General features: G+C 38.1%; 1 protein-coding gene across 2 annotated transcripts in view; it reads left to right on the plus strand.

Moving 5' to 3' along the window:
- Positions 1 to 26,769, plus strand: part of RABEP1 (rabaptin, RAB GTPase binding effector protein 1) — a 107,110-nt gene that overhangs the window by 65,655 nt on the left and 14,686 nt on the right. For both annotated transcript variants that reach the window (XM_044744425.2, XM_044744426.2), the window contains 7 exons: positions 1,195 to 1,330; positions 5,169 to 5,347; positions 7,703 to 7,834; positions 16,004 to 16,471; positions 17,717 to 17,821; positions 19,569 to 19,685; positions 25,870 to 25,968. In XM_044744425.2, coding sequence (XP_044600360.2) covers positions 1,195 to 1,330; positions 5,169 to 5,347; positions 7,703 to 7,834; positions 16,004 to 16,471; positions 17,717 to 17,821; positions 19,569 to 19,685; positions 25,870 to 25,968 — 1,236 coding nt within the window. The remainder of the gene's footprint in view (positions 1 to 1,194; positions 1,331 to 5,168; positions 5,348 to 7,702; positions 7,835 to 16,003; positions 16,472 to 17,716; positions 17,822 to 19,568; positions 19,686 to 25,869; positions 25,969 to 26,769) is intronic.

Here is a 26,769-nt window from a genome sequence, read left to right on the forward strand (position 1 = left end):
ATAATTGAAAACAGATCAGCCATCTGTTTTGTGTGTGAAGAAATGAGAACATAAAAGACATGAAAATGACCTTGAAAGTGGAATTAGATACAATCATTTGAGAAAGTTGAAAGTTAGCTATATGGCCAAAATTTAGGATGGATAATTTGTAAGATAGGGTAAAACAAGTGATTCTGTAATCACTTTTGGGGCAAGATTGCATTTTATTTTGGTTATAACTATTTCAGATATTAGACTATATTGTTAATGTTTGAATATTGTAGTTAATTGTTCAACAGAAATAAAGCAGTTTTGTAAAAGATGTGATTTTGGCAGCCAGCCCGGTGGCATAGTGGTTAAGTTTGGTTAAGTTTGTGTGCTCCGCCGCTGTGGTCGCCCAGGATTCACAGGTTTGGATCCCGGGCTTGAACCTGTCATCTTGTCAAGCTGTGCTGTGGTGGCATCCCACATAAAGTAGAGGAAATTTGGCACAAATGTTACCTCAGCAACAATCTTCTTCAAACAAAAAGAGGAAGATTGGCAACAGATGTTAGCTCAGGGCCAAATTTCCTCACACATGCAAAAAATAAAAAAAAATAAAAGATGTGATTTAAAAAAGTATTCTGCACTTGTCTTCAAGTTTGCGTTCATTACAGTATGAGACTAATTATTTTTTCCACCATGACTTCCTCTTTTTTCCTTCCATGAATATATGTCTGTGAAAAGGTCTCTTCTTTATAAATTTAAGGCATTTAGAATTACCCCTCTAGAAATCAAAGAAAAACAAATTTACCAGAGTGTGGTATCATTTTTATGTTTAGAAAGTAACTGCTGTTTAAAAAACCCACCACCACCACCACCTGGTGTTACTGAGTATGTGATAAAGTGAGCACATGTATGTGTTGCTCTGGGAATACAAATCTGAACTACCTTTTTGAAGAACAATGTTCAAAACTGTTATGTATAATCTCAATTGTATATTTATGCTGGTGATAAGATTATAGATAATGTCAACTATTAATTATTTCCCCAGTTTTCCATGGTAAGTAGGTATTTGTTTTGTAATTAAAAATTATAAATGTTAATTTTTTTGTAAATTTAAATTTATGTAAATAGAAATAAAAATTTTTTTCAAGGCACATCCAGAACTTACCATTATGCCTAAGATAGAAACTGGCGTGAATTTTAGTTTAATACAATTGCCTCTTGTTTCAGGTTAAAGAATTGAATCATTATCTGGAAGCTGAGAAATCTTGTAGGACTGACCTAGAGATGTACGTGGCTGTTTTGAATACTCAGAAATCCGTTTTACAAGAAGATGCTGAGAAACTGCGCAAAGAATTGCATGAAGGTAAATAAATATTCTGTATATTTTAATTTCAGTCTCTAAGAGAACTCTGTAAATAAAATTGATATTAAGAACAATAACAAATCCTAAAATACCAGTCCAAGATGTTAGTGATTCAGTTTAAGCTGTGTAGTCGGTTTGAATGTTCTCATGAAAAGCTGGAGATGCGAGGTCTACTAAAGATACTTGGATTGTTAGTGGCTTCTGTTTCCTCCGGGACCCCAGTAATAACAAAGCATGAGCTCTGGGCAGAAAGATAATAGGGCTGGGAACTTCTGCATAAACTGCTTTTGCCCCCAGACCCATTTTGATGGAGGTGGATTAGCAAAAGTGAAAATGGGACAGAGAGGGCAGATAGTGTATTCTGCTGTCCTTAGGAACATCCCTGTTTATAAGGGACACTTTTGATTTCAGTAGCCTGGTCAGAGAGTGAGGCAGAAATGGACTCTCCTTTTTTTCTTCTCCTCCCCAAAGCTCCCCAGTACATAGTCATATATTCTAGTTGCAGGTCCTTCTAGTTGTGCCTGTGGGACACCACCTCAACATGGCTTGATGAGTGGTGCTAGGTCTGCATCCAGTATCTGAAGAGGCAAAACCCTGGGCCGCAAAAGCAGAGCGCACGAACTTAACCGCTGGGCCACGGGGCCCCCCCAGAAATTGACTCTCTTTTCCCAGGATAGAGGAAGAAGGCTCATCCTTACCCCATTAAAAGAAAAATATACTTTTGTCTAATTCTTTTGGTGATTCCCATATATTGAGGTTCTTAAGGCTTATGTCATGGACTTCTTTGGCAGTCTTGTGAAGCCCTCTCAGAATAATGTTTTTAATCCATAAAATACATAAGATTATAAGAGAAACCAATTATATTATAAAGCAATTACCAAATAAATAACCACAAACTTATGATATAGTAATAGATGTGCTACTTTATTGACACATTAAATAACAAGGTCTAGTAGCAGGTCTGATTACTGTAATTTTGAAGTAGCGATGTGCATAAATGACATATTGACATGTCTGCAACCGCTGTACTAGGGTATGAAAATATCTGTTACTTCTGTTTGTGACCAAGTCATAGGTATTGTTACAATAACTGTGGTTGTTGCATACATTTTATAATCGAAAAAAATGATAAATTTCAGTTAGAGGTTAATGAAAATAAAGGTCTTATTTTTTTTTCCTCACCCAAATGCGTGGACGCCTTGAAATCTTATACTTGTTGTGGGTTATTCTAGTGACATATTTTAATAAGCAGGTTTAGGACTGTGGTGATAGGGTCCTATAATGAATACTTAAGAATTTCAAATGCTGTGGAAGATATAGCTCTTTCATAAATAATTTAGGTTGCATATGAGTTGGTTTCTTCCCCAATAGTGGAAAGCGGAAATTTTATAAGCCTATAGAATTATTTCATAAAACATTAGGAAAATAACCCAAAGTTTGACCAGGTCTTAGGCTTTCAGGAAACACTTTTCAAATGTGCTGTTATAGCCAAAAAGACACCCAAACTCTGAAAGGGTATCCAAAAGAAATAGGAGTTTGTTTAAAGTATGTGCCCCAACCTTTCCAGAAATAGTTATGTCTGGAAAAGTATCTGAGAAGGTTCATTAAAATGGGTAAAGGGAAGGGGCTGGCCCACTGGCGTAGTTGTTAGGTTTGCATGCTCCACTTTGGCAGCCTGGGGTTCACAGGTTTAGATCCTGGGTGCGGACCTAGCACCGCTTGTCAAGCCATGCTGTGGGGGATCCCACATAAAGTGGAGGAAGATTGGTGTAGATGTTAGCTCAGCGACAGTCTTTCTCGAGCAAAAAGAGGAGGATTGGCAACAGATGTTAGCTCAGGGCCCATCTTCCTCGCACACACAAAAAACAAAGAGTAAGGGCGTAGAGTAATTTCCATACTGAAACATTCACACTAAAAAATAGTATTTAAATGAAAAGAAGACAGATAAACATTGAGCAGCATTGTAACTTACAGCCTAAATTGGGGGAATTAGATATGCAACCAACTTAATAGAGTTGCATATCGTGGATGTTAGGCTTAGAAGTGTGTTAAAGGCAGCAGTGCCGCAAACAAGCTTCTTGAAAGAAATTATTCTTAAGTGGAGTTTTGAAAGATAGGTATTTGTCAGGTAGTGAGAGATGAGCATGACATTTAAGGCCATTTGTATGTGGTGCAACAAGGTAAGGAAGTGTTAAGAGATGTGGTTCAGCAAAATTAGGATGCAAGAGGCACTGGGGCAAAATATGAGATGGGAGAGGTAGACATGGGCCACATCATGGAGACCGTATGCTAAGCATTTTGTACTTTACCATATGGATAGTAAGGAGCCCCTAAAGGGTTTTTAAAATTTTTTCTTAAATAGCAGCTTTATTGAGACGTAATTCCCATGCCGTGAAGTTTACTCTTACAAAGTGTACAATTCAGTGGTTTTTAATGTATTCGCAAAGTTGTACATCATCATCACTGTCTAATTCCAGAACATTTTCATTACTCCAAAAGGAAATTCTGTACCTATTACCAGTCATTCCCTATGCTCTCCTCTTTAACCACTGATCTACTTTCTGTCTCTCTAGATTTGCTTATTCTGGACTTCCGTATAAATGGGATCACACAATATTGGCCTTTTGTGTCTGGCTCCTCTGAAGGGCTTTAAATTTGAGAGTGATAATATTAATTATGCATTTTAGAATGTTTAACAGCAGTGTGGAGGGTAGAGTAGAGAGGGCAGGTCTGTTAGCAGGAAAAATAACAGAGGGACTCCCGTTGTAGTTGTCTAGGTCGCAGGGCTGATCTAAGGCGGAAGATGGCTGAGTCGTACTGTACAGGAGGCAGAATTAGTAGGCTCTGTCACAGTCGAATGTGTTGGGGTGAGGAAAAGTCAGCAGTATGAGTTTCTCAGGATTCTGTCCCTAGTGGCTGGGTACATGGGCAGATAGATGCTGCTGCCTATTTCTTTTGGCAAAAGATGGCTGATCTGATGAGTATCAACAATATAAGCATTTACAAAAATTCTTGGACTTATCCTGAGAGGTCAAAACTAAATGAGCTAAGAAGGATTCCTGGACAACAGATTTATCAGTGTATTAAAGACAATTAGGACTGGTTGCTGTACCTTTGCCCTTTAGAGCAACATTTCCCAGTGTATTCCCTAGAACATGTGATATTATGTGAGTGGCCCTATTGAAAGGATTTTTTGGCAAATAAAATTTGGGAAATACTGTACCCTATATCATCTTCCAAGAGAACATAGATATCCGTAAGACCCTGAGCCCAATGTCCTGCAGTAAAGAAGTCTTTAAAAGTTTATTTAGGGGCCGGCCCCTTGGCTGAGTGGTTAGGATCGTGCACTCCGCTTTGGCGGCCTGGGGTTCCACCGGTTCGGATCCTGGGTGCGGACATGGCACCGCTCATCAAGCCATGCTGAGATGGCGTCCCACATAGCACAGCCAGAGGCACTCACAATTACAATATGCAAGTGTGTTCTGGGGGTCTTTGGGGAGAGGAAGAAGACAGGGAAAAAAAAATTGGCAACAGATGTTAGCTCAGATGCCAATCTAAAAAAAAAAGTTTATTTAACCTGGGGTTTCTAAAACTTACTGAACACAGAAACCTTTTTTTTGACATGTTCCTGTTCCTAGGAGCACATTTTGGGAGACTCTGCTTAGAGAGATGGTGTGGGGACAGCTGCCGTGTCTATGACAGGTTGCCCCTTGGTTCTTGTCAGAGGCAGAATCCCAGACAGAATGGACCATTAGCCAAACCCGGTCTAGTAGCCCTGTGTTAAAGAGATTGCGTACAGTTAAAATTCAGTCTTTTTGATTGGGCAATTCCTAAACAGTTTGCCATCTCTTGGAGCAAGAGCGACAACAACACAACCAGTTAAAACACACATGGCAGAAGGCCAATGACCAGTTTCTGGAGTCTCAGCGTTTGCTGATGAGGGACATGCAGCGAATGGAGATTGTGCTAACTTCAGAACAGCTCCGACAAGTTGAAGAACTGAAGAGGAAAGATCAGGTGAATAGCAGTTTTGTAGGACTTGCTTGCTTTGTTAATAATACACCACCCTTCCCTGCCCCCGCCCCCACATGTGATTGCGTTACTTTATGTCTATTAGAGATTGACTTAAGCCTGAAACAAGGTGATGTATGCCATTTCAAAAAACATAATAGCTGCATTAGAGGAATTTTTTTTCAACTTTAGAAATGACCTTGTCTGGGGGGAAAAAAACTCGTGTAGAAATGATCCTCTTGAGAGAATGAATAGTACATATTTCGGAGAAAATCTTTCTCTGCAGTTCTGTCCAGTTCTCCTAGGGCTCCTGAATTGTGTGAATCCGGGCCAGGTCTTCCAAGACATTGCTCTCAGAGCCTTGGAGTGGGAATGGAGAGGCTGAGCGATATGAAAAGGCAGGTGTCCACCTTGCTCTATACCCAAGATCCTATTTTCTCCTTATGTTTTTTAAAAAATTACTTAAATTACATGAGTTATGCATAAATACATCCTCATGTTAAAAATATTTTGTTTTAAATACAAAGTGAAATAATAAATGTAAGTGAAAATCTCCCTTGGTATCTCCCATACCTCCCTTCACAGAAATAACCACTTATTGTAATCAGAAGTAATCAGTTTGGAAGATAGTCTTTCAGACTATTTGTGTGTGTTTATAAGTGTATATTTAGTTTTCTTTTCTATACAACCGCTATCATAGTATAAGTATTTATTCTATAACTTATTTTTCTCATAAGCATTATCTTAGATATATTTTCATGTCAGAGATCTGTCTCATTAACTGGTAGCATGGATGTGCTATAATTGACTTAATTAAATGGGCATCTAGGTGATTTCCTTTTTTTTTTTTTGGTCATTTCAAACAGTGTTGCAGCTAATATCCTATACTACTTGTATTTACAAATATTTCCCTAGGACAGCTATGTTGAAGTTTTTCTCGGTATTATAAGAAATATTTTAGGGTGCTGGCCCTGCGGCCAAGTGGTTAGGTTTGTGTGCTCCACTTCGGCGGCCTGGGGTTTCGCCAGTTTTGGCTCCTGGGCACAGACATGGTACTGCTCATCAAGCCACGCTGAGGCAGCATCCCACATGCCACAACTAGAAGGACCCACAACTAAAAATATACAACTATGTACCGGAGGGCTTTGGGGAGAAAAAGGAAAAATAAAATCTTGGGGAAAAAAGAGAAATATTTTAAATTACCTTGTATGACTTAAGTTGGATTTTGTTTTTCAGAAGTTTCTTCCCTCTTAAATTTCTTTTCTGTCTCTTAATTCTGACTCATTCATCTTGTGTATAGACACAGTCAACTTAAATATTTAGATTCTAAAGTACAGATCTATTCATGCCCCTCTTGCTGCCCATTGAAACAGTGTAAACTCCTAAACTGGTCATTTAAGGCCTTAATTAACATTTATTGAGCTTTTACTGTGTGCCAGCATTGTGCTGAGGCTTTAGATAGAAAGCATAATTTCATGTAGTTCTAAAAACAAACAAACAAACACAACAAAACTTTCCAAATGTGATGGGGGCTAATGGCAGATCTGAGGTTTGAGCCAATCTCTATTGCAGAGTCTAAGCACTTAATCACCACTCCTTTCCATATCCCTCACTTCTCATGTATCTGCCCCTCTCTTCAGTCACATCAGATCCTTCGGTGTTCCCCTACCTGCCTGCTCTTCTGTGCCCCTGCGCCTTTGTACGTGCTGTGCATCCTTTCTCCCTAGAGCCCTTGCTTGTCTTCCCTCATGCAGTTGGCAAACTCATCCCTTCAAGATCCACCTGAGGTCTTACCTTCTTTGGGCCCCTTTTCAGATGAAATCAGTCATCGTGAGAAAACGTATAGTATTGCAATCATTGGTGTGTTTGTCCCTTCCCACCAGATGGTTTTGGGGGCCATTGAAGGTATCTTATTCATCTTTGTTGTCGTTATCACATCAACTTCAATCATTCCTTTGTATTTCATGTTTCCAATGGATGTGTAAGGTCATAACCTTTTCCTATTTTCTACAGTAATCTGAAGGAATGTTCTATGCATGTTTTCTTTCTTGGATCATTTGAAGGAGAGGGGGTGGTTTGCTTTCTCGTGTTTTGCCTTTCATATTGTATGCTCTTCTTGGCAGCTCTTTTCTGGTTTCTCCTTTATACCAGGGTTCATACTTTGTGCCTATAGTATTAAAACATTTTGTTATGACCAGATGTCCTTAAATGGGATTACAGAACAAATAAACTTGGGTCCAGTTTTTCTCTTATCATAAAGCTTTGTTCTTTTTTATTTGTTGTGAGTGGTTAAAGAACTATATGAATCATTAAGTGTAGATTGCCTGGGTAATATATATATATTTTCTTCCTAACTTTTAGGAGGAAGATGAACAACAAAGACTTAATAAGAGAAAGGATCACAAAAAAACAGATGTTGAAGAAGAAGTAAAAATACCTGTAGTGTGTGCTTTAACTCATGAAGAATCTTCAGCCCAGTTATCAAATGAAGAGGTATAGTGAATCTATAATTAAAATCATCATATACATGATGTTACCATTTTTTGCTTCTCATACATGAATCACTTAGATTGTTCATATGGGAAGTGCATAGTTACTACCTGAAAATTAGATAAAATCATAGTATTTACTTCAGTTGTTTTTCTGGTATTGTAGGTAGTACTGTTTGAAACAGGTGATTTCTCTCACAGTCTCTGAAATAATTAGTATTCTTTTTTCCAGTGATTCCAGAATTGAAACATTAGAAGAAATCTGTAATATCTACAAAATTTTTTAATATGAATAATAAATATTGCTAATATTTTGAGCTTTTGGTTTAAAAGAGATGATCTAAAGTGTTGAAACACTTAACTCCTATAGCATGTATGTGAGTAATAACTAGTATTAGGTTTTAAGCCCTAAGAACAGTGGGTGAGACTGGGCAGATTGTGATGGTGTAGGGCAGGACATTTCAGGCATTGGGAATGGATAGAGAGACCTGGAGGTGGAAAGTATGAGGTGGTGTTCCCATGGCCTCATCACCTCTCATCCAGTGTGGCAACCTCCTCATTAGCTGTCCTGTCTTCAGCCTGTCCCGCTCCACGGTACTCTCAGCGTTAGTGTTAGATTGGTTTTTCTTAAGTGCAGCTGCAGTCAGGTCACTTCTCTACTCAAAAACCACCGCTGACTCCCATTACCTACATAATTAAGTACAATTCCTTGCTCAGACCTTCGAGGCCCTGCATAATATGCACCCCGTTTTAGCCACATTGGTTGTGTTGTTGTGCTGCACTGCCCACCTTACATGTTGGTTCCTTTTCCTGGAATGCTTACCTCCCTCTGCCTTTCTGAGTATTGAAATCCTTCTAGTCATCCTTCAAGATTCATGTTGATATCTCCTCTTCAATGAGGGAAATGCTTCTCTTTTTTTTTTTTTTTTTTAATTTTTTTTTTTTTATTAATGTTATGATGGATTACAAGCTTGTGAAATTTCAGTTGTACATTTTTGTTAGTCATGTTGTGGGTACACCACTTCCCCCTCCGTGCCCTCCCCCCACCCCCCCTTTTCCCTGGTAACCACCGATCAGATCTCCTTCTCAATATACTAATTTCCACCTATGAGTGGAGTCATATAGAGTTCGTCTTTCTCTGACTGACTTATTTCGCTTAACATAATGCCCTCGAGGTCCATCCACATTGTTGTGAATGGGCCAATTTTGTCTTTTTTTATGGCTGAGTAGTATTCCATTGTGTATATATACCACATCTTCTTTATCCAATCATCAGTTTCTGGGCATGTAGGCTGGTTCCACGTCTTGGCTATTGTAAATAATGCTGCGATGAACATAGGGGTGCAACGGACTCTTGAGATATCTGATATCAGGTTCTTAGGATAGATACCCAGTAATGGGATGGCTGGGTCATAGGGTATTTCTATTTTTAACTTTTTGAGAAATCTCCATACTGTTTTCCATAGTGGCTGTACCAGTTTGCATTCCCACCAACAGTGTATGAGGGTTCCTCTTTCTCCACAACCTCTCCAACATTTGTCGTTCTTGGTTTTGGATGTTTTTGCCAATCTAACGGGGGTAAGGTGATATCTTAGTGTAGTTTTGATTTGCATTTCCCTGATGATTAGCGATGATGAACATCTTTTCATGTGTCTATTGGCCATATTCATATCTTCTTTTGAGAAATGTCTGTTCATGTCCTCTGCCCATTTTTTGATCGGGTTGTTTGTTTTTTTGTTGTTAAGCAGTGTGAGTTCTTTGTATATTATGGAGATTAACCCTTTGTCGGATAAGTGGCTTGTAAATATTTTTTCCCAATTAGTGAGCTGTTTTTTTGTTTCAATTCTGTTTTCCCTTGCCTTGAAGAAGCTCTTTAGTCTGATGAAGTCCCATTTGTTTATTCTTTCTATTGTTTCCCTCAACTGAGGAGTTACAGTGTCCGAAAAGATTCTTTTGAAACCGATGTCAAAGAGTGTACTGCCTATATTCTCTTCCAAAAGACTTATTGTCTCAGGCCTAATCTTTAGGTCTTTGATCCATTTTGAGTTTATTTTGGTGTGTGGTGAAAAAGAATGGTCGATTTTCAATCTTTTGCATGTGGCTGTCCAGTTTTCCCAGCACCATTTGTTGAAGAGACTTTCTTTTCTCCATTGTAGGCCCTCTGCTCCTTTGTCGAAGATTAGCTGTCCATAGATGTGTGGTTTTATCTCTGGGCTTTCAATTCTGTTCCATTGATCTGTGCATCTGTTTTTGTACCAGTACCATGCTGTTTTGATCACTGTAGCTTTGTAGTATGTTTTGAAATCAGGGATTGTGATTCCGCCGGCTTTGTTTTTCTTGCTCAAGATTGCTTTAGCAATTCGTGGTCTTTTGTTCCCCCATATGAATTTTAGGATTGTTTGTTGAATTTCTGTGAAGAATGTTCTTGGGATTCTGATTGGGATAGCATTGAATCTGTATATTGCTTTGGGTAGTATGGACATTTTAACTATGTTTATTCTTCCAATCCATGTGCAAGGAATGTCTTTCCATCTCTTTATGTCATCATCAATTTCTTTCAAGAAAGTCTTGTAGTTTTCATTGTATAGATCCTTCACTTCCTTGGTTAAGTTTATCCCAAGGTATTTTATTCTTTTCATTGCGATTGTGAATGGGATAGAGTTCTTGAGTTCTTTTTCTGTTAGTTTATTGTTAGTGTATAGAAATGCTACTGATTTATGCACGTTAATTTTATACCCTGCTACTTTGCTGTAGTTGTTGATTATTTCTAATAGTTTTTCTGTGGATTCTTTGGGGTTTTCTATGTATAAGATCATGTCGTCTGCAAACAACGCGAGTTTTACTTCTTCGTTACCTATTTGGATTCCTTTTATTTTTTTTTCCTGCCGAATTGCTCTGGCCAGCACCTCCAGTACTATGTTGAATAGGAGTGGTGAAAGTGGGCACCCTTGTCTTGTTCCTGTCCTCAGAGGGATGGCTTTCAGCTTTTGTCCATTGAGTATGATGTTGGCTGTGGGTCTATCATATATGGCCTTTATTATGTTGAGGTACTTTCCTTCTATACCCATTTTACTGAGGGTTTTTATCATAAATGGGTGTTGGATCTTGTCGAATGCTTTCTCTGCATCTATTGAGATGATCATGTGGTTTTTGTTTTTCATTTTGTTGATGTAGTGTATCACGTTGATTGACTTGCGGGTGTTGAACCATCCCTGTGTCCCTGGTATAAATCCCACTTGATCATGGTGTATAATCTTGTTGATGTATTGCTGTAATCGGTTTGCCAAAATTTTGTTGAGGATTTTTGCATCTATGTTCATCAGTGATATCGGCCTGTAGTTCTCCTTCTTTGTGTTGTCCTTGTCAGGTTTGGGGATCAGAGTGATGTTGGCTTCATAGAATGTGTTAGGGAGTTCTCCATCTTTCTCAATTTTCTGGAACAGTTTGAGGAGAATAGGTATTAAGTCTTCTTTGAATGTTTGGTAGAATTCTCCAGAGAAGCCGTCTGGTCCTGGACTCTTGTTTTTGGGGAGGTTTTTGATTACCGTTTCTATTTCCTTACTTGTGATTGGTCTATTCAGATTCTCCATTTCTTCCTGATTCAGTTTGGGGAGATTGTAGGAGTCTAGGAATTTGTCCATTTCTTCCAAGTTGTTCAATTTGTTGGCATATAGTTTTTCATAGTATTCTCTTATGATCTCTTGTATTTCATTGGTATCTGTTGTGATTTCTCCTCTCTCATTCCTGATTTTATTAATTTGCGCTTTCTCTCTTCTTTTCTTGGTGAGTCTGGCTAGGGGTTTGTCAATTTTGTTAATTCTTTCGAAGAACCAACTCTTTGTTTCATTGATCCTTTCTATTGTCTTTTTTGTTTCAATATCGTTTATTTCTGCTCTTATTTTTATTATTTCCCTCCTTCTACTGACTCTGGGCTTTGTTTGTTCTTCTTTTTCTAGTTCTGTTAGGTGTCGTTTGAGGTTGCTTACGTGAGCTTTTTCTTGTTTAGTGAGGTGAGCCTGTATTGCGATGAATTTCCCTCTTAGGACTGCTTTTGCTGCATCCCAAATGATTTGGTATGTCGTGTTCTCATTTTCATTTGTCTCCAGATAATATTTGATTTCTTCTTTAATTTCTTCAATGATCCATTGTTTGTTGAGAAGCGTGTTGTTTAGTCTCCACATTTTTGCACCTTTCTCTGCTTTTTTCTTGTAGTTGATTTCTAGTTTAATAGCGTTATGATCAGAAAAGATGCTTGATATTATTTCAACTCTCTTGTATTTATTGATGTTTGCTTTGGTTCCCAAAATATGGTCAATCCTTGAGAATGTTCCATGTGCACTTGAGAAGAATGTGTAACCTGCTGTTTTTGGATGAAGTGTTCTATATATATCTATTAAGTCCATCTGGTCTAATTTTTCATTTAATTCTATTATTTCCTTGTTGATTTTCTGTCTGGATGTTCTGTCCATTGGTGTTAATGGTGTGTTGAGGTCCCCGGGAAATGCTTCTCTTAATGCCTTTAGGATAAATGTCCCCAGCTTGGCATACCAGGGCCTTCATACTTGAATGACCCTTCCAGCCTTACCATGCTCTCCTCTTCATCATGGCCAGAACTTTCTGCTTACTCATGTGTGTTTATTGTCCCTGCTGTTTAGAATTTCATACTCACTCCCCAACCCCTACATCCTCTCCCAGCTGGTGAACCAGTTTCAGTTCAGTTGGATGAGGATCTTCTCTCTCTTTCAGAGGCATCATGTTTCTGGTTAGTTTGCAGATTTATTCTGAGTCATGTATAATCTTACTCCCTGGTGACTTATATTTTCATTTTTATGGATTGTTTGACATTAAAAAGACGTTTTAGAAAATCTAGCGGACACTGAAAAGTATGATGTAATTGTTTTTCTGCATTCTTTGTTTTGGATCGTACGCTGAGGACCACTTGGCCTGACTCTGCTGTGCATTTTTTTTAATAGTTAGGCTCCCAGGGGAATGTTTCAGTTTTTGGGTACTGCCAAATATTATGTGGTTTCTGTGTCATGCGGTCCTGTGTCCAGGAATGTTTGAAAAAGTTTCAGACTTTTCAAAAAATACTTTAGCAGGAAAATAAGAAGGGGAGATTTGTTGTGATTTACAATGAAGTGGTTTTCTTATTTTTGATTCTTTCTAACAGATCTGTACGATATGTTGTGCATAACATTATTTCCTGGCATTTGAAATATCTTTTGGACTTTCAGATCTGCTATTTTGCAGTTTGAATATTGAGTATCTTTGTTTTGTGTTGAGAGTCATGACAATTTACTTTAGCTTTTGGTTTAAAGTTGATATGCAGTGCTTTGGAGACTTAGATTTATTGCTAAAAACATTTAAAATTTTTAAGACCTCGTATCTTCTTTAAACTAATGCTTAGAATATGCTTTTCTCATGGCAAAGGTAATATACGTTTATTATGGAAAGTACAGGAAGGTCCTGCAAAATAAAAATAACTGGTAGGTAATTCTACTAACCACCACTAACATTTTGGTATGTACCTCTCCTTTCCCTTTTTCTTTTTTTGTTTCCAAAGTTAACATCTGTTTGTATTTGCACTTTTTAAACATAAACCAGATTGCAACTCTATGTAATGTTTTATATACATTTTTTCCCTATTTAAATCTATCTTTAAATGTTTTGGCACATCAGTAAATGTTTTCCCCCAAAATGATGTTTAATGACTGACAGTATTTCAGCATGTAAATATACCATAATTCTTTAATCCCTGACTAATTGATTTATGCTTAGATTTTAGTTTATAGAGGTGGCTAAGTGATGACACAGAAGAGATCAATCTCGTTGAAAGAGAAGTTAAGTATTATTCACAGTCCCCCTAGCAATGAGAGTCACAGTACACCAAGCAGAGCCACAAGGAGAAGCACCAGAGTTGGCTGTGAAGTAGAAACAGGAGCAAGGGGAAAGCGTGAGCCACAGCCCTTGTTGCTGTTTTTGAGGGAAAGGCAAGGCAGAACAGGGTCAACAGCATAGGATAGGCTGGTTAGAGTAATTCCAGTGAGCTCTGGGGCAGGGGAAATACTGGCTTGGTGGGTAAGAGTTAGATTAAGGAGTTGATTGGGGGTGTGGACTCAGGATTGGTTAATTTGTATATGAAGGATATGTTCATAGGCAAGTTGTTTATTATTTCTAGGAATCAGCTAGCTTGGGAGTGGTAGTCCCTCCCTGGCCAGCAAGGCCCCCAGAATGTCAAAAACATTGTAAAATATAGAAAATAAAAAACATGATTAACACACTAATAGATAGTTAAGTTGGTTCCATTTTTTTTACTGGTACAAAACTTTTCATTATTTTAAGTAATGCCATAATGATATTATATATAATTCTTCCTTGTACATAAGTCATTATGGACTTAGCTGATTACTTTCTTAGTATAAGTTTTTGGGTAAAGAACTGCTGAGTTTAAGGGCATAAATATTTTTAAGATATTAGAACATATTGTTGAGTCATCTTTCAGAAACACCATAGCAGTTTACACGTCCCCTAGAAGTATATGTTTCTTATGTTATTACTAGCATGGTAGTCTGGTACTTTTAAAATGGCCACCACAACATTTCTGCCCCTATCCCCTTCCCACTTTGGTGTCACAGCCGCTTTGTGTATGACAGCGTTAGATGTTGGGCTCCTTTGTAAGCTAACTGAGTGGGTTCTCATTCCAGTTTTTACTAGGATAGTTACTTGGGACCTTTGCCATAGCTAGCTTAATATATACTAGATTTGTGTTCCTCAGCCATTTGAATTTCACAGATGAAAAAATCTTTAAAAAGAAAGAAATGGAGGAATTAACATAAAAGTTGTCAACTTTTTATTATACCAAGTAAGGATATTTTTAAAACGTTAAAAAAAAATCTATTCCATAGTCTTTTCCAGTTCATAAAAGGAAGGAAATTTAAGAACAAAAACTGGAAAGGATATTATCTTGAAATAAAGGCTAGTCCTTTAAGTTGAATAAGTTTAGTTTCAAGAAAAACTTGTTGCATTTTCTTTGTTTTCTAATTTTCCCACCAGCTATGTAACTGTATCATGGAATGGCTCTCTGCTTTTTGCCTTTGGGAATGTGCTACACTACGTTTTTAAAAAAAATTTAGGTGAAATTCACATAACATAAAATTAACCATTTAAAGTGAGCAATTCAGTGGCATTTGGTACATTTACACTGCTATGCAACCATCACCTCTGTCTGGTTTCAAAACATTTTCATCAACCCCAAAGGAGACCCCATGTCCATTTAAGGAGTCACTCCCCATTCTCCTTTCCCCTTACCCTCTGGCAACCACTTTTTTTGTTGTTGTTTTTGGTCTCTATAGATTTACCTATTCTGGACATTTCATATGAATGGAATCATACAATATGTGACCTTTGCATCTGGCTTCTCTCACTTAGTGCACCACATTTAACGTTTTGATTACACCTTGCTTGAGACTTGGTTTCCAGCATACCACATTATACTCATTTCCCTTCTGCTACCCTGGCTACTCCTTCCTCTGTCCATCCCCAAAATGTTGATGTTTCTCGGGGTTTTCTGCCCTTCACTTTCTTCTCATCCTACAGAGTCATCCTAGGTGTTTTGATTTGTTGCTATGACTTTACTTACCATTATATGGTGGTTATTGCCAAGTCTCTATCTACAGACTTACATTTCTCTCTGTCGAGTGGACAGCTCCTCTTGGATATACAACAGGCACCTCACATTCAACGTACCCAACGCTGAATTTCAGGAGATCTTCCCTGACTACTTATGTCTGGGCTGAATTCCTCTCCTTGGCTATCAGAGCATTCAGTACATAGCTCTAGCCTATCATTTTATTAAATATGATATTCTCATAGCCTGCTTACTTGTTTATTTTTTTCATGAAACTGTACTCATCTTGAGGTCAGAGATGGCTCACAGTTGTGTCCTGAGCTCACAGGATGCAAGTTGTATCTTGCTCGCAATTGTATCATGAGTGCCTCATTTAGTGCCCAGCCTGTAGAAGACACTCAATAAATGTTCAATGAATATATGAAGGCAGCACATTAATGATTATCATGTGTAACGTGTGGTGAAATACTTTTAACACATGATAGTTTTCCTCCTTGAAAATATAGAGAATTGTCTAACTTGGCAATATATATTTTCACCTTTCAGGAGCATTTAGATAGCACCCATGGATCAGTCCATTCCTTAGATGGAGACTTACTGTTGCCATCTGGAGATCCATTCAGTAAATCAGACAATGACGTGTTTAAAGATGGACTCAGGAGAGCGCAGTCTACAGACAGCTTGGGAACCTCAGGCTCACTGCAATCCAAAGCTTTAGGCTATAACTACAAAGCAAAATCTGCTGGGAATCTGGACGAATCGGATTTTGGACCATTGGTAGGAGCAGACTCAGTGTCTGAGAACTTTGATACTGCCTCCCTTGGGTCACTGCAAATGCCAAGTGGATTTATGTTAACCAAAGATCAGGAGAGAGCAATCAAGGCAATGACACCAGAACAAGAAGAGACGGCGTCCCTCCTCTCCAGTGTCACCCAGGGTATGGAAAGTGCTTACGTATCCCCCAGTGGTTACCGCTTAGTCAGTGAGACAGAATGGAATCTCCTGCAGAAGGAGGTGAGTTATCTTTGTTTTTTCCTCTTACTTACTTTGGGGGATACTAGGTAGTTCTGCAATTTATTGTTCATTCAGTAGATAGCCTCTGGAGTCAGTGCATGCACATGTTGCCAGCAAGTGGATGTTAGCCCATCCCTTGTCATGGTCGGCTCTGGCTATTCCTGGTGATAGAACCGAGAAGGGAACTAACTAGCTAATTGCATTGAGTGTGAACTTCTCCACCGAAGTCACACCTCTGAAGTTGGAGCAGTGGTGAAGGTGAATACCCTGAATTTGGTTTGCTTGCAGTTTTCTATAAAATCTCAGTGTATTCCAAGATTCATACTTTTTCATCTTTCCTTAAGATCTAAAGTGCAAATGCTTGTCAGTAATTGATGTTGAGAATGAGTTTAAGGAGGTAGTGGAAAATATGGGAGAGAAAATGAGGCAGCCTTTAGTGAGGTTAATTTTCCTCTTAAGAGTATTTGCAAACTCAGCAGTAAGATTAGGAGGTACAAACTTAAATAAGTATTGCATAGTACTTTGGATTACAAAACCTTGTCATATACATCATCTCTTTGAACTTCATGATAATAATGAGGCAGTGAGGGCATGATTGTTCCCAATTTACAGATGAGGGAACTAGCTCGAAAGGGCAAGTTGCTCAAGTTTCCCCTTTGACTTAGTAGCAAAACCTGAGTTAGAATCCAGGTTTTCTGACTTCCAGTGTTTTCCTTTACTCGGGGCTACTTCTCTTTAAAGAAGCTAGGATCAGTAAGTGGAACAGCTTATTAAGCTTAAAAGAAACTATTCTCCTTGGTCTTGTGCAAAACATTTGTGAGAAGGTGCTACTTGATAGTTTCATACCTACTTTGCAGTTGGAGCAGATGAAATGGTTAATTGGCACTAGTTCCTCCCTGCAACCCCTCTCCTGGTTGGGTAGTTGAGAGTTAAATTGTGAGTACCACAGTGTGGTACCCTTTGCTTGCTTTGTGTTTTCCTCAAATGTAATGTTTTATGGTCCTTAGCCTCTTGGTGATAAAGTTGTGTTTTCCTTGTTTTCCTATTATACTTGTTTTGGAGCTTAGGACTAAATTTTTAGAATCCTACTCTATATTGTAACTTCTTGCCATAAGTCCCTGAAGAAATTGTTTATTTGGTCTTCTACTTTGAGTAACCTTGGTCAGACTGTGCGTGTGTTCCTCAAGTATGTGATATAGTATTATTTTGTTCTGCCTGGTAAGAGTTCATTTTGGTGCCCTTCAGGTACATAATGCTGGAAATAAGCTTGGTAGACGTTGTGATATGTGTTCCAATTATGAAAAACAGTTACAAGGAATTCAGATTCAGGAGGCTGAAACAAGAGACCAGGTAAGTTTCTTTTGGGTCTTCAAAATTGTGAGCTGTTGTAGTTTTCATTGGAGGTGCAGATTAATTGCCTTTTTTCCCTTCCATTTTCTTTACGAAGTATATCCATCTTGTTAACCCTGAAATAATCTGGTACCTGCAATGTCAGTTACATTTCCAGTGGGAGCACGCTAGAACCTCTGCTTTTCTGTATCTTTGCTTCGTTAGCTTGCCCAGCACCACACAGGTCAGCTTGGCTCTTACAGGAGCACTGGCACATCTTCCTCCCAACCTGCCCCTCTGCCCAAGGCCTGAAAGTGATACTGTCGTGAGTGTGTACTCATGGAAGGTGCTTCATGATGTGCAGGTTTAGGGAGGTGAGAGGTTGACTGTTGCCTCTAATTGAGTGAAAATTTAATTGAATATTAATCAGTATTTAGAATCTTCATTGCTTATTGCCTACTTCTTGTCATAAATTTGTTGAGTTGATTAAGGTTAATTTACATGGTCACAGACATGAAGATTTAGTATATTTGGTATGCTGAGGTTGACAAGTGCCTTTCTAAATAGAGTATCTTGAAAACATTTAGGAAATAGTGTAGAATTTCATGAAAGTACACTTGTGAAAGTATATGTAAGGAAAAGAAAATTTTTTTCATATATTTCCAAATTGTTCTTTGATTGTTACAAAGATTGTTCCTTTAGTCTTCAAAATAAATTTAAGTAGGTTAAAATAATAGTTTAATATTTTCACATGCTGTTGGCATTGATTTCCTCCTCATATGCTTTTTTTTCATAGATGATTCAAAGGTAAATCTTGGAAGCTGTCTGTGAAACTAATGTAGTTGGCCTCTGACGGTGTGGCATAGGAGTGGGCTATCTTGGATTCCGTAGTCCCTTCAGTAGACGTTTTACTGATGCTTCATCTGTGCCTGGCATTTTGCTGAGTCCTGTTCAGATACAGATAGAACCCAGTACTGCCCATAGGAGCTTTTCAGTGGTGCCAGGCAAGCCATCAGTTCAGCATAGTCTGGTCCCATAGATGTACTCATGGAACTAGAGGAGGGGCAGGGGCATCTAACTTAACTTTGGGCTCAGTTGAGTAACACTTGTACGTAACACTAAAGCTAAGTTTGTTTTAGAGCTGGAGTAAAAATTTAAGGAGAAGTGGGGAAAGGGTGTTTAAGGAGAGGAAAGATGTACAAAGGAACAGAGTATGAAGGCAAATGTGTTCTAGGAAGTATGCGTAATTCCTGTGGCTGGGTGGAGGGTGTGTGTGTATTTTCTAAAATAATGTGAGTGGAAGCAACAAAGGGAAGGCTTTGATCAGACTATTGAGGGAGGGGTGATGATTGAAGGGTTTATATTTTACCCTGAAGACTTGGGGAGGCATTTAGGGATTTTAAGTAGGGAAATGATGTGATTTGATTTTTGTTTTAGAAAAAACTTATGGCGTTAGTGTGGAGTGTAGATTGGAGGCAGAGGGCAGACTAGAGTCAGGGAGGCCGGTGCCCAGCCTAGAGGACAGGAGGAAAAGCAGGTATTTTAAAGGTGAGGTCACGCACGTGAGAAGGGATTCGCTAGCTGTAAAGCACAGTAGAGTTGTTGAATTAGGTCATTCAATCTAATTTCTTTCTGAATTGACAAATTTCTGATGTTTCTCAGGAAAGAAAAGATTAGACTTTTAAAAAAATTTTTAGAGTTAGGAATTTTTTTCAATTTATGAAAGAATTCCGGTACTTCCTTCTAAGGGACTTTTAAAATTGCACAGGTGAAAAAACTGCAGGTGATGCTAAGGCAAGCAAACGACCAGTTAGAGAAGACGGTGAAAGACAAACAGGGGCTGGAAGACTTCATCAAGCAGAGCGCTGGAGACTCAAGTCACCAGGTAAAGGAAGCTGCTTAGAGTGGGACCCATGGCAGATGTCTGGCTTGTTTAAATTAAAAAATTCTGAAAACACCACTATTTCTTTCTTGCCCTCAAGATTTGGCAGTTCTCTTTTTCCTCAGATAAAAGGATCTCTTACTGATCTTTCTCTGGTGTCTGTCTTACAGATTTTTTAAAAAATAACTTTTGAAGTAACTGGTTGATGAATATCAGGAGGCTCTGATTCGCCTTTCCCCTTTGGTTTTTATTAAACTTTTTTGCTGCACAAGAAACTTGCTGACAGGAAAGATACTAGTTATCTTCTTTTTGACTGGTTTTTTTTTTTGCTGACAAAGATACTAATTATCTTCTTTTTGAGTTTTTTCTTTTTTGCTTGAAGAAGATTGTTGCTGAGCTGACATCTGTGCCCATCTTCATCTTTTTTGTATGTGGGATGCCGCCACAGCATGGCTTGATGAGTGGTGTGTAGGTCTATGCCTGGGATGTGAAACCTGGGCTGCTGAAGCAGAGTGTGTGAACTTAACCACTATGCCACCAGGCCGGTCCCCTTGAATTTTTAAAAGTATAGCATACACAGAAAAAACCCCAAACGTATACAGATATACCAGACATACCAGAGCTAACATTTGTGTGATCACTGTCAAGATCAAATAAGAGAACATTAGCCAGTACCCTGAAAGCCTTCACTTTCCGCCTCCGCTTACTACCTGCTCCCCGGAGGTAACCACTGTCCTAGCTTTTCACACTGTTAGATTGGTTGTGTCTGTTTTAACAAATGAATCACATAGTGTGTCTTCTTTTGTGTCTATCTGTCTTCCATTCAACATTGTGAGATTCCTACTCCGGATGCATGTTGCACTAGTTTGTTCATTTTCATTGTTGTGTGGTTGCACCATTGTGTGGATATATCACAGTTCATCCATCTGAGTGTTCGGGTTATTTCCAGTTCTGGGATATTAGGAATAGTTCTACTCTGGCGTGTCTGTGAAGGACTTGTTGCACGTTGCTGCTGGGAATATGCCTAGAAGTGGCATGCCTGGGTCAAAATGTATGTCAGCTTTAGTAGACAATAATGCAAACAGTTTCCAAAGTGGTTGTATGAATTTGTACTCCCACCTGCAATGTATGAGAAGAATTACTGTGAGTCCAAAGTCTTGAAAAACTTGGGCGTTTTTTTGTTCTTTTCTTTTTTAAAATTATTTTATTGAGGTCATATTGGTTTATAACATTGTGTAACTTCAGGTGCACATTATTATATATCAGTTTCCATATAGACTGCATCGTGCTCACCAACAATAGTCTAGTTTTTATCCATCACCACATATATGCACCCCTTAACCCCTTTCACCCACCCCCCCCTTCCCCTCTGGTACCCACTAATCTGTTCTCTTTATTCATGTGTTTGTTTATCTTCCACATATGAGTGAAATCATGCGGTGTTTGTCTTTCTCTGTCTGGCTTATCTTGTTTAACATCATACCCTCAAGGTCTATCCATGTTGTTGCAAATGGGACAATTTTGTCTTTTTTATGGCTGAGTAGTATTCCATCGTATATCTATACCACATCTTCTTTATCCATTCAACAGTTGATGGGCACTTGGGTTGCTTCCGTGTCGTGGCTATTGTGGATGATGCTGCAATGAACATAGGATGCATAAATCTCTTTGTATTGTTGATTTCATGTTCTTTGGATCAATACCTAGTAGTGGGATAGCTGAATCCTATGGTATTTCTGTTTTTAATTTTTTGAGAAGTCTCCATACTGTTTTCCATAGGGGCTGCACCAGTTTGCACTCCCACCTGCAGTGTGTGACGGTTCCCTTTTCTCCACATCCTCTCCAACACTATTATTTCTCATCTAGTTAATTATAGCCATTCTCATGGGTGTGAGGTGATATCTCATTGTAGTTTTGATTTGCATTTCCCTAATAGTTAGTGATATTGAACATCTTTTCATGTTCTTGTTGGCCATTTATGTATCTTCTTTAGAAAAATGTCTGTTCATCTCCTCTGCCTATTTTTTAGTGGGGTTTGTTTTTTTGTTGTTGAGTTCTTTTTATATTTTGGAAATTAACCCCTTGTTGGATATGTGATTTGCAAGTATTTTCTCCCAGTTGGTGGGTTGTCTTTTCGTTTTGTTTGTGATTTCCTTTGCCTTGCAGAAGCTTTTTTGCCAGACTTCCTTTGGTTAGTTATGTTAATTATAGCCATTTTGGTGGGTGTGTAATGATATTTAATTGTGACTCAGTTTGCATTTCTCTGGTGACTATTGAGGCTATTTAGCATTTTTCATGTTTATTGGCCATTCAGATATCATTTTTGTGTGTGTGTGTTTGAGATTCCTTCTCATATCTTATGCTCATTATTTTCTTGGGTTGTCTGTTTTACTTTTTTGGTTATTTGTTTTTCTGATTTGTGAGGAGTTCTTTATATAATATTGCTAGAACCTTTTGGTGATGTGTGTTGCAAATGTGTTCTACTCAGTACCTTATGTTTTCATTATTTTAATGCTGTCTTTTGATGAACAGAAGTTCTTAATGTTAACATGGTCAAATTTATTGATCTTTTCTTTATGGTTAGTGATTTTTGTCCTGGCTTTTAAAATAATATTTTCTTACCCTGGGGTTATGAAGATATTTTCATGTGTTTTATAGAAACTTCATTGTTTATACTCACTCACATTTGTATGTAAAATCCATCTAGAACTGACTTTGATGTATATGCTGTAGATAAGAGTAAAATTTTATTTTATTTTTCATATGGATAGCCAGTTCCTGTACCATGTAAGGAAAAGATCACCTTTTCCCCACTGCTCTGCAGGGTTATCTTTGTCATCTATCCAGTGACTATAAATACATGGGTCAGTTTCAGGACTCTGTTCTGTTCAGTTGGTCTGTTTGTCCATTTTTGTGCCAAATTCTTTGCTGTAATTTATAGTAAATTTTTCATTTGGTTTTATTTTTCTGCTGAGAACTGTGTTTTCATTCATTTCAACAGTATTTACTTTTACCTCATGTAGCATAGTTAAAATAGCTACTTTAAAGTCTTTGATAATTCTAACCTAGGTCGTCATGAGGTTGGCGTGCATTGATATTCTTTCCTCTTGAGAATTGGTCACATTTTCCTGATTGTTTCTATGTCAGGTACTTTTAGATTGTATCCTGGGGATTAGGACTCTTTTGTTGTGAGACTGGGTTCTGTTGATCTGATTAGGTTCAGTTCACAAGTTCTGTCTTGCCTTCTGTGAGTGATAGTTCTAATAGCAATTCGTTTTTAAAAGGCTTTGCAGTGCTGCTTTGCATCTGTCCAGATGCTTAAGGGTGAGTGTGGGACTTGTGCTGGGTCGCACAGAACTAGGGGATCCTTTTTCGAGTCCTCTCTCTCTCTCTCAGATTACCTGTTTCCTTTTCAGCTCACTTGGATCCTGTCCTGGTCCTGTGATCAGAAAGGCAGTTTTATCTCTTGTGCTGTTGCAGCTATTGCAGCTCTACCACTGGGGCAGCCCTCAGATTGATGCTGGCAAGAAAGTAGGAAAAAACCCCAAACAAACAGTGATCTCACTCCTGGTGAATTGCTTCTTCCCATTTTGACTTCCCTCCCTAAACTGTCTGTTTTTGCTTATTTTTCAGAGTCCTCAGGTAGTTGCTTTTTGTATTTTATCCAGAGTTTTTAGTTGTAATCAGGAGAGAAAGGCCATGCTGGGCTTGTCCATTTTGGATGGCACTAGAAGTCTTCATTCTCTCATATTTTTGTTTATCAGATGTATCTTTTTCTTTCTACCATCATTCAAGAAGGATACTTTGGCCAACTATAGAATTCTGAGCACTTATGTTATTTTCTTTCAGCATTTTGAAGTTATTATTCCATTGCTTCTGGCTTCCATGTCTCTGATGAGAAGTCAGCTATCAGTCTTGTTGTTGCTCCTTTGAAGGTAAAATGTATTTTTTTCCTTGGTTATTTTAACGATGTTCTTTTTGGCTTTTGTTTTCAGCAGTTTTGCTGTGCTGTACCTACATGTAATTTTCTTCATATTTCTCCTGTTTAAGGTTCACAGGGTTTCTTGGATCTTTGAATTGATGTCTTACTTCATAATTATAATATCCTCAGCCATTTTGTCTCTAAAAAACTTGTTTTTGTTGAGATATACATACAGTGAAGTGCACAAATCTCAAATGTACAATTTGATGAATTTTAACATTTGAAAAATTTTACCAGGGTAATCATCACTTGGCTCAAGATAAAGAACATTTCTAATACACTCATGCTTTTTCCTCATTAATAAATAGCCCACCTGCTTATACATAGAGGCAGCTAGTATTTTGACTTTTTACACTAGATTTAGTATTGCTTGTTCTTAAACTTCGTATAAATGGAATCATACAGTAGGTAGCCTTTTTCATCTGGTCTGTTTGATTATTATGTCTGTGAGACTCATCCATCTTGCTCTGTGTATCAGTAGTTAGATTTTAATGCAGTGTAGATTCTCTTACTGGGATATGCTGTAGTTTATCCATTCTACAGTTGAGGGATGCTCGAGTTTTTCCTGGTTTTTGGCTATTGCAAATGAATCCATTTTCTAGCATTTTTGTATGTGTCTTTTGGTGGATATTCGGACTCATTCGTCTTGAGTATATCTAGGAGTGAAATTACAGAGTTTTTGCAGAGGCTTATTTTTGCTCTACTGGCTATTTCCATTGGCCATTATTTCTTCAAATATTTCTATATGTTAGACCTTCACATTGCATCTGCAAGGCTTTTTAAACTTCTGTATTTTTCATCATTTTTGTCTTTATTTTCTTCAGATCTGTCTTCTAGTTCACTAATTTTCTCTTCAGATGAGTCTATTAAATTCATTGATGGACTTTTAAAATTTAGATAATTGATTTCTTTCAGTTGATTATTTCCCTTTGGTTATTTTCTTTTATTGTTTCCAGTTCTTTGGCAGTTCTAAATTTTGTCTTTTAAATCTCTGAACAGATCAAGTATAGTTATTTCAAAGACTGTCTCTAATAATTCATATATCTGGATTCCTTGTAGATCTGTTTCTATTATCTATTTTGTTTTTTCTTTTTTTATCATATTCTTGTGCATTTTTACTTGAGTACTGGGCATTGTATGGGAAAAATTGTTGAAATAATAAGAGGTAGGCAACAGTGGTGCTAACAATCCTGCATCACCTTAATCCAGTTACAGGAATTGAGATTATATGAAGTTTTGAAGGGCAAATTATTTTAATTCTTCCCTTACCCTAGGGTGTGGCTCTCTGGGGACCCAGTCCACAGTGCAGAGTGTTTCCCAGGGGTCCCTTTGCATCTTGGTTCCTGGCTCTTAACTTTCGCCACCCTCTCCTGGGGCTCTCACACACTCTGCTCAGCTTCTCAGCGTCATATCTGTTTCTTTTGGAATTGTCACATGCCTCTAAAGATGCTGCACTCAACTCTCCAAGTGTCCTCATTCTGCTCCTTGGCTCTGTGGTTCTTTTTAGCCCTGTTCTCTAATTTCCTCAAGTAGCTGTCTTTTATATTTTTGCCTGGTTTTTGTAATTCTCAGTGGAAAGGTTGGTTCACATTACTTAATCTGCTACTACTGGAAGCAGAATTCTGACAATCATTTTTTAAATGTCTAAACAAATTATTTTGATTTATTTTATAATTCTTATTTATCAGTCATCAACTTTCACATAAACCCGTCCTCAGGAACATTACTAATTCAAGGGAATTTAGAGTTCAGTAATGTTAGTCATGTATTTCTTGCTCTTAAGTAAACCATCTTAGAAGATTGTAGCTAGTTCAGAAAAAAGATTCATTTATCCTTTAAACTGTGCTTTTTTTTGTGGACAGAGTTTCAGAATTTTTTTTTTTTTTTTTAGCTCTTTTCTGAGTAATATTTATAATGAGATCACATGGGTTAATATCTGTCTGGAGACCCATGTAATGCCATTTGTTCATGTATGGCAGCATGTGCCCCTGGGGACTTTTAGTACTGCTTTGTGTTATCTGAAAGCCTGAGGCTTTGTACACAGCAGATGCATACATATCTGTTAAATGAGTGAGGAGTAGGTTATGATAAACTAATAAAACATTAATTCTGGACATTAGATAAACAGGAGATGGAAGGGTTCTTTTCAGAGTAATCAGTTTCCTAACTGTATATTTTCTGTGTATCCATTTTTTTTCTTTTAAGATCTCAGCACTTGCCCTAAGAGCCCAAGCCTCTGAGATCTTACTTGAAGAGTTACAACAGGCGTTTTCCCAGGCAAAGAGGGATATTCAGGAACAGATGGTAAGTTAACATTTAAATAAACATTAACTATGTTAAATGTAGTCCTTTTTGTTCTATCTTGAAATCATCTGTAATATGACTTTATATCCCTGGCCAAAGTGGTTACTGTTATGTTCTCCAGGGCCTATAGAACATTAGTAATGGACAAGATTATATAAAGACATTATTTCTTTTTGTTTTATTTTGTTTTTTTTGCTGAGGAAGATTGGCCCTGAGCTAACATCCATGCCAATCCTCCTCTGTTTCATGTGTGGGTCGCTGCCACAGCATGGCTGACGAGTGGTGTAGCTCTGTGCCTGGGATCCAAACCTGTGAACCTGGGCCACTGAAGCAGAGCACGCCAAACTCCTCTGCTGTGCCACAGGGCTGGCCCCAAGACATTATTCTTTTTTAAAACCTACCTCCTGACCACAAAAAATTTTCACCTTTAACTTATTTTTCTGATTTGGGAAACCTAAACAGAATAAACTATGGACCAACCTTTAATTTTCATCTCCAAAAACAAGCTAAAAATTGACATCTCTCAAAGCCCTAGCAGGTACAGCTTTTGAGCAGTTAGTGTGCATTTTCTGGACAGGCAATTTATTTAAAATAACCTCATCAATTACGCTAAAACATGTGCCATAACTGCTGTAGTGCTGGGGAACTTCCAGAAGGCCGTCAGTTTTCAGAGGGATGGGGCAGAGAGCTTCTTGCAGATGAACTGGCGGGGACCTCTGCAGCCTAGTTCCCTAGGTTCTGCCCTCCGTCCTCCCCAGTCTGCCTCCATTTGCCTTGTTCTTCCTTTTTCTCACTGTTGGA

Source organism: Equus asinus, chromosome 13, assembly GCF_041296235.1.
Source record: "Equus asinus isolate D_3611 breed Donkey chromosome 13, EquAss-T2T_v2, whole genome shotgun sequence".
In the NCBI taxonomy this organism is placed as follows: domain Eukaryota; kingdom Metazoa; phylum Chordata; class Mammalia; order Perissodactyla; family Equidae; genus Equus; species Equus asinus.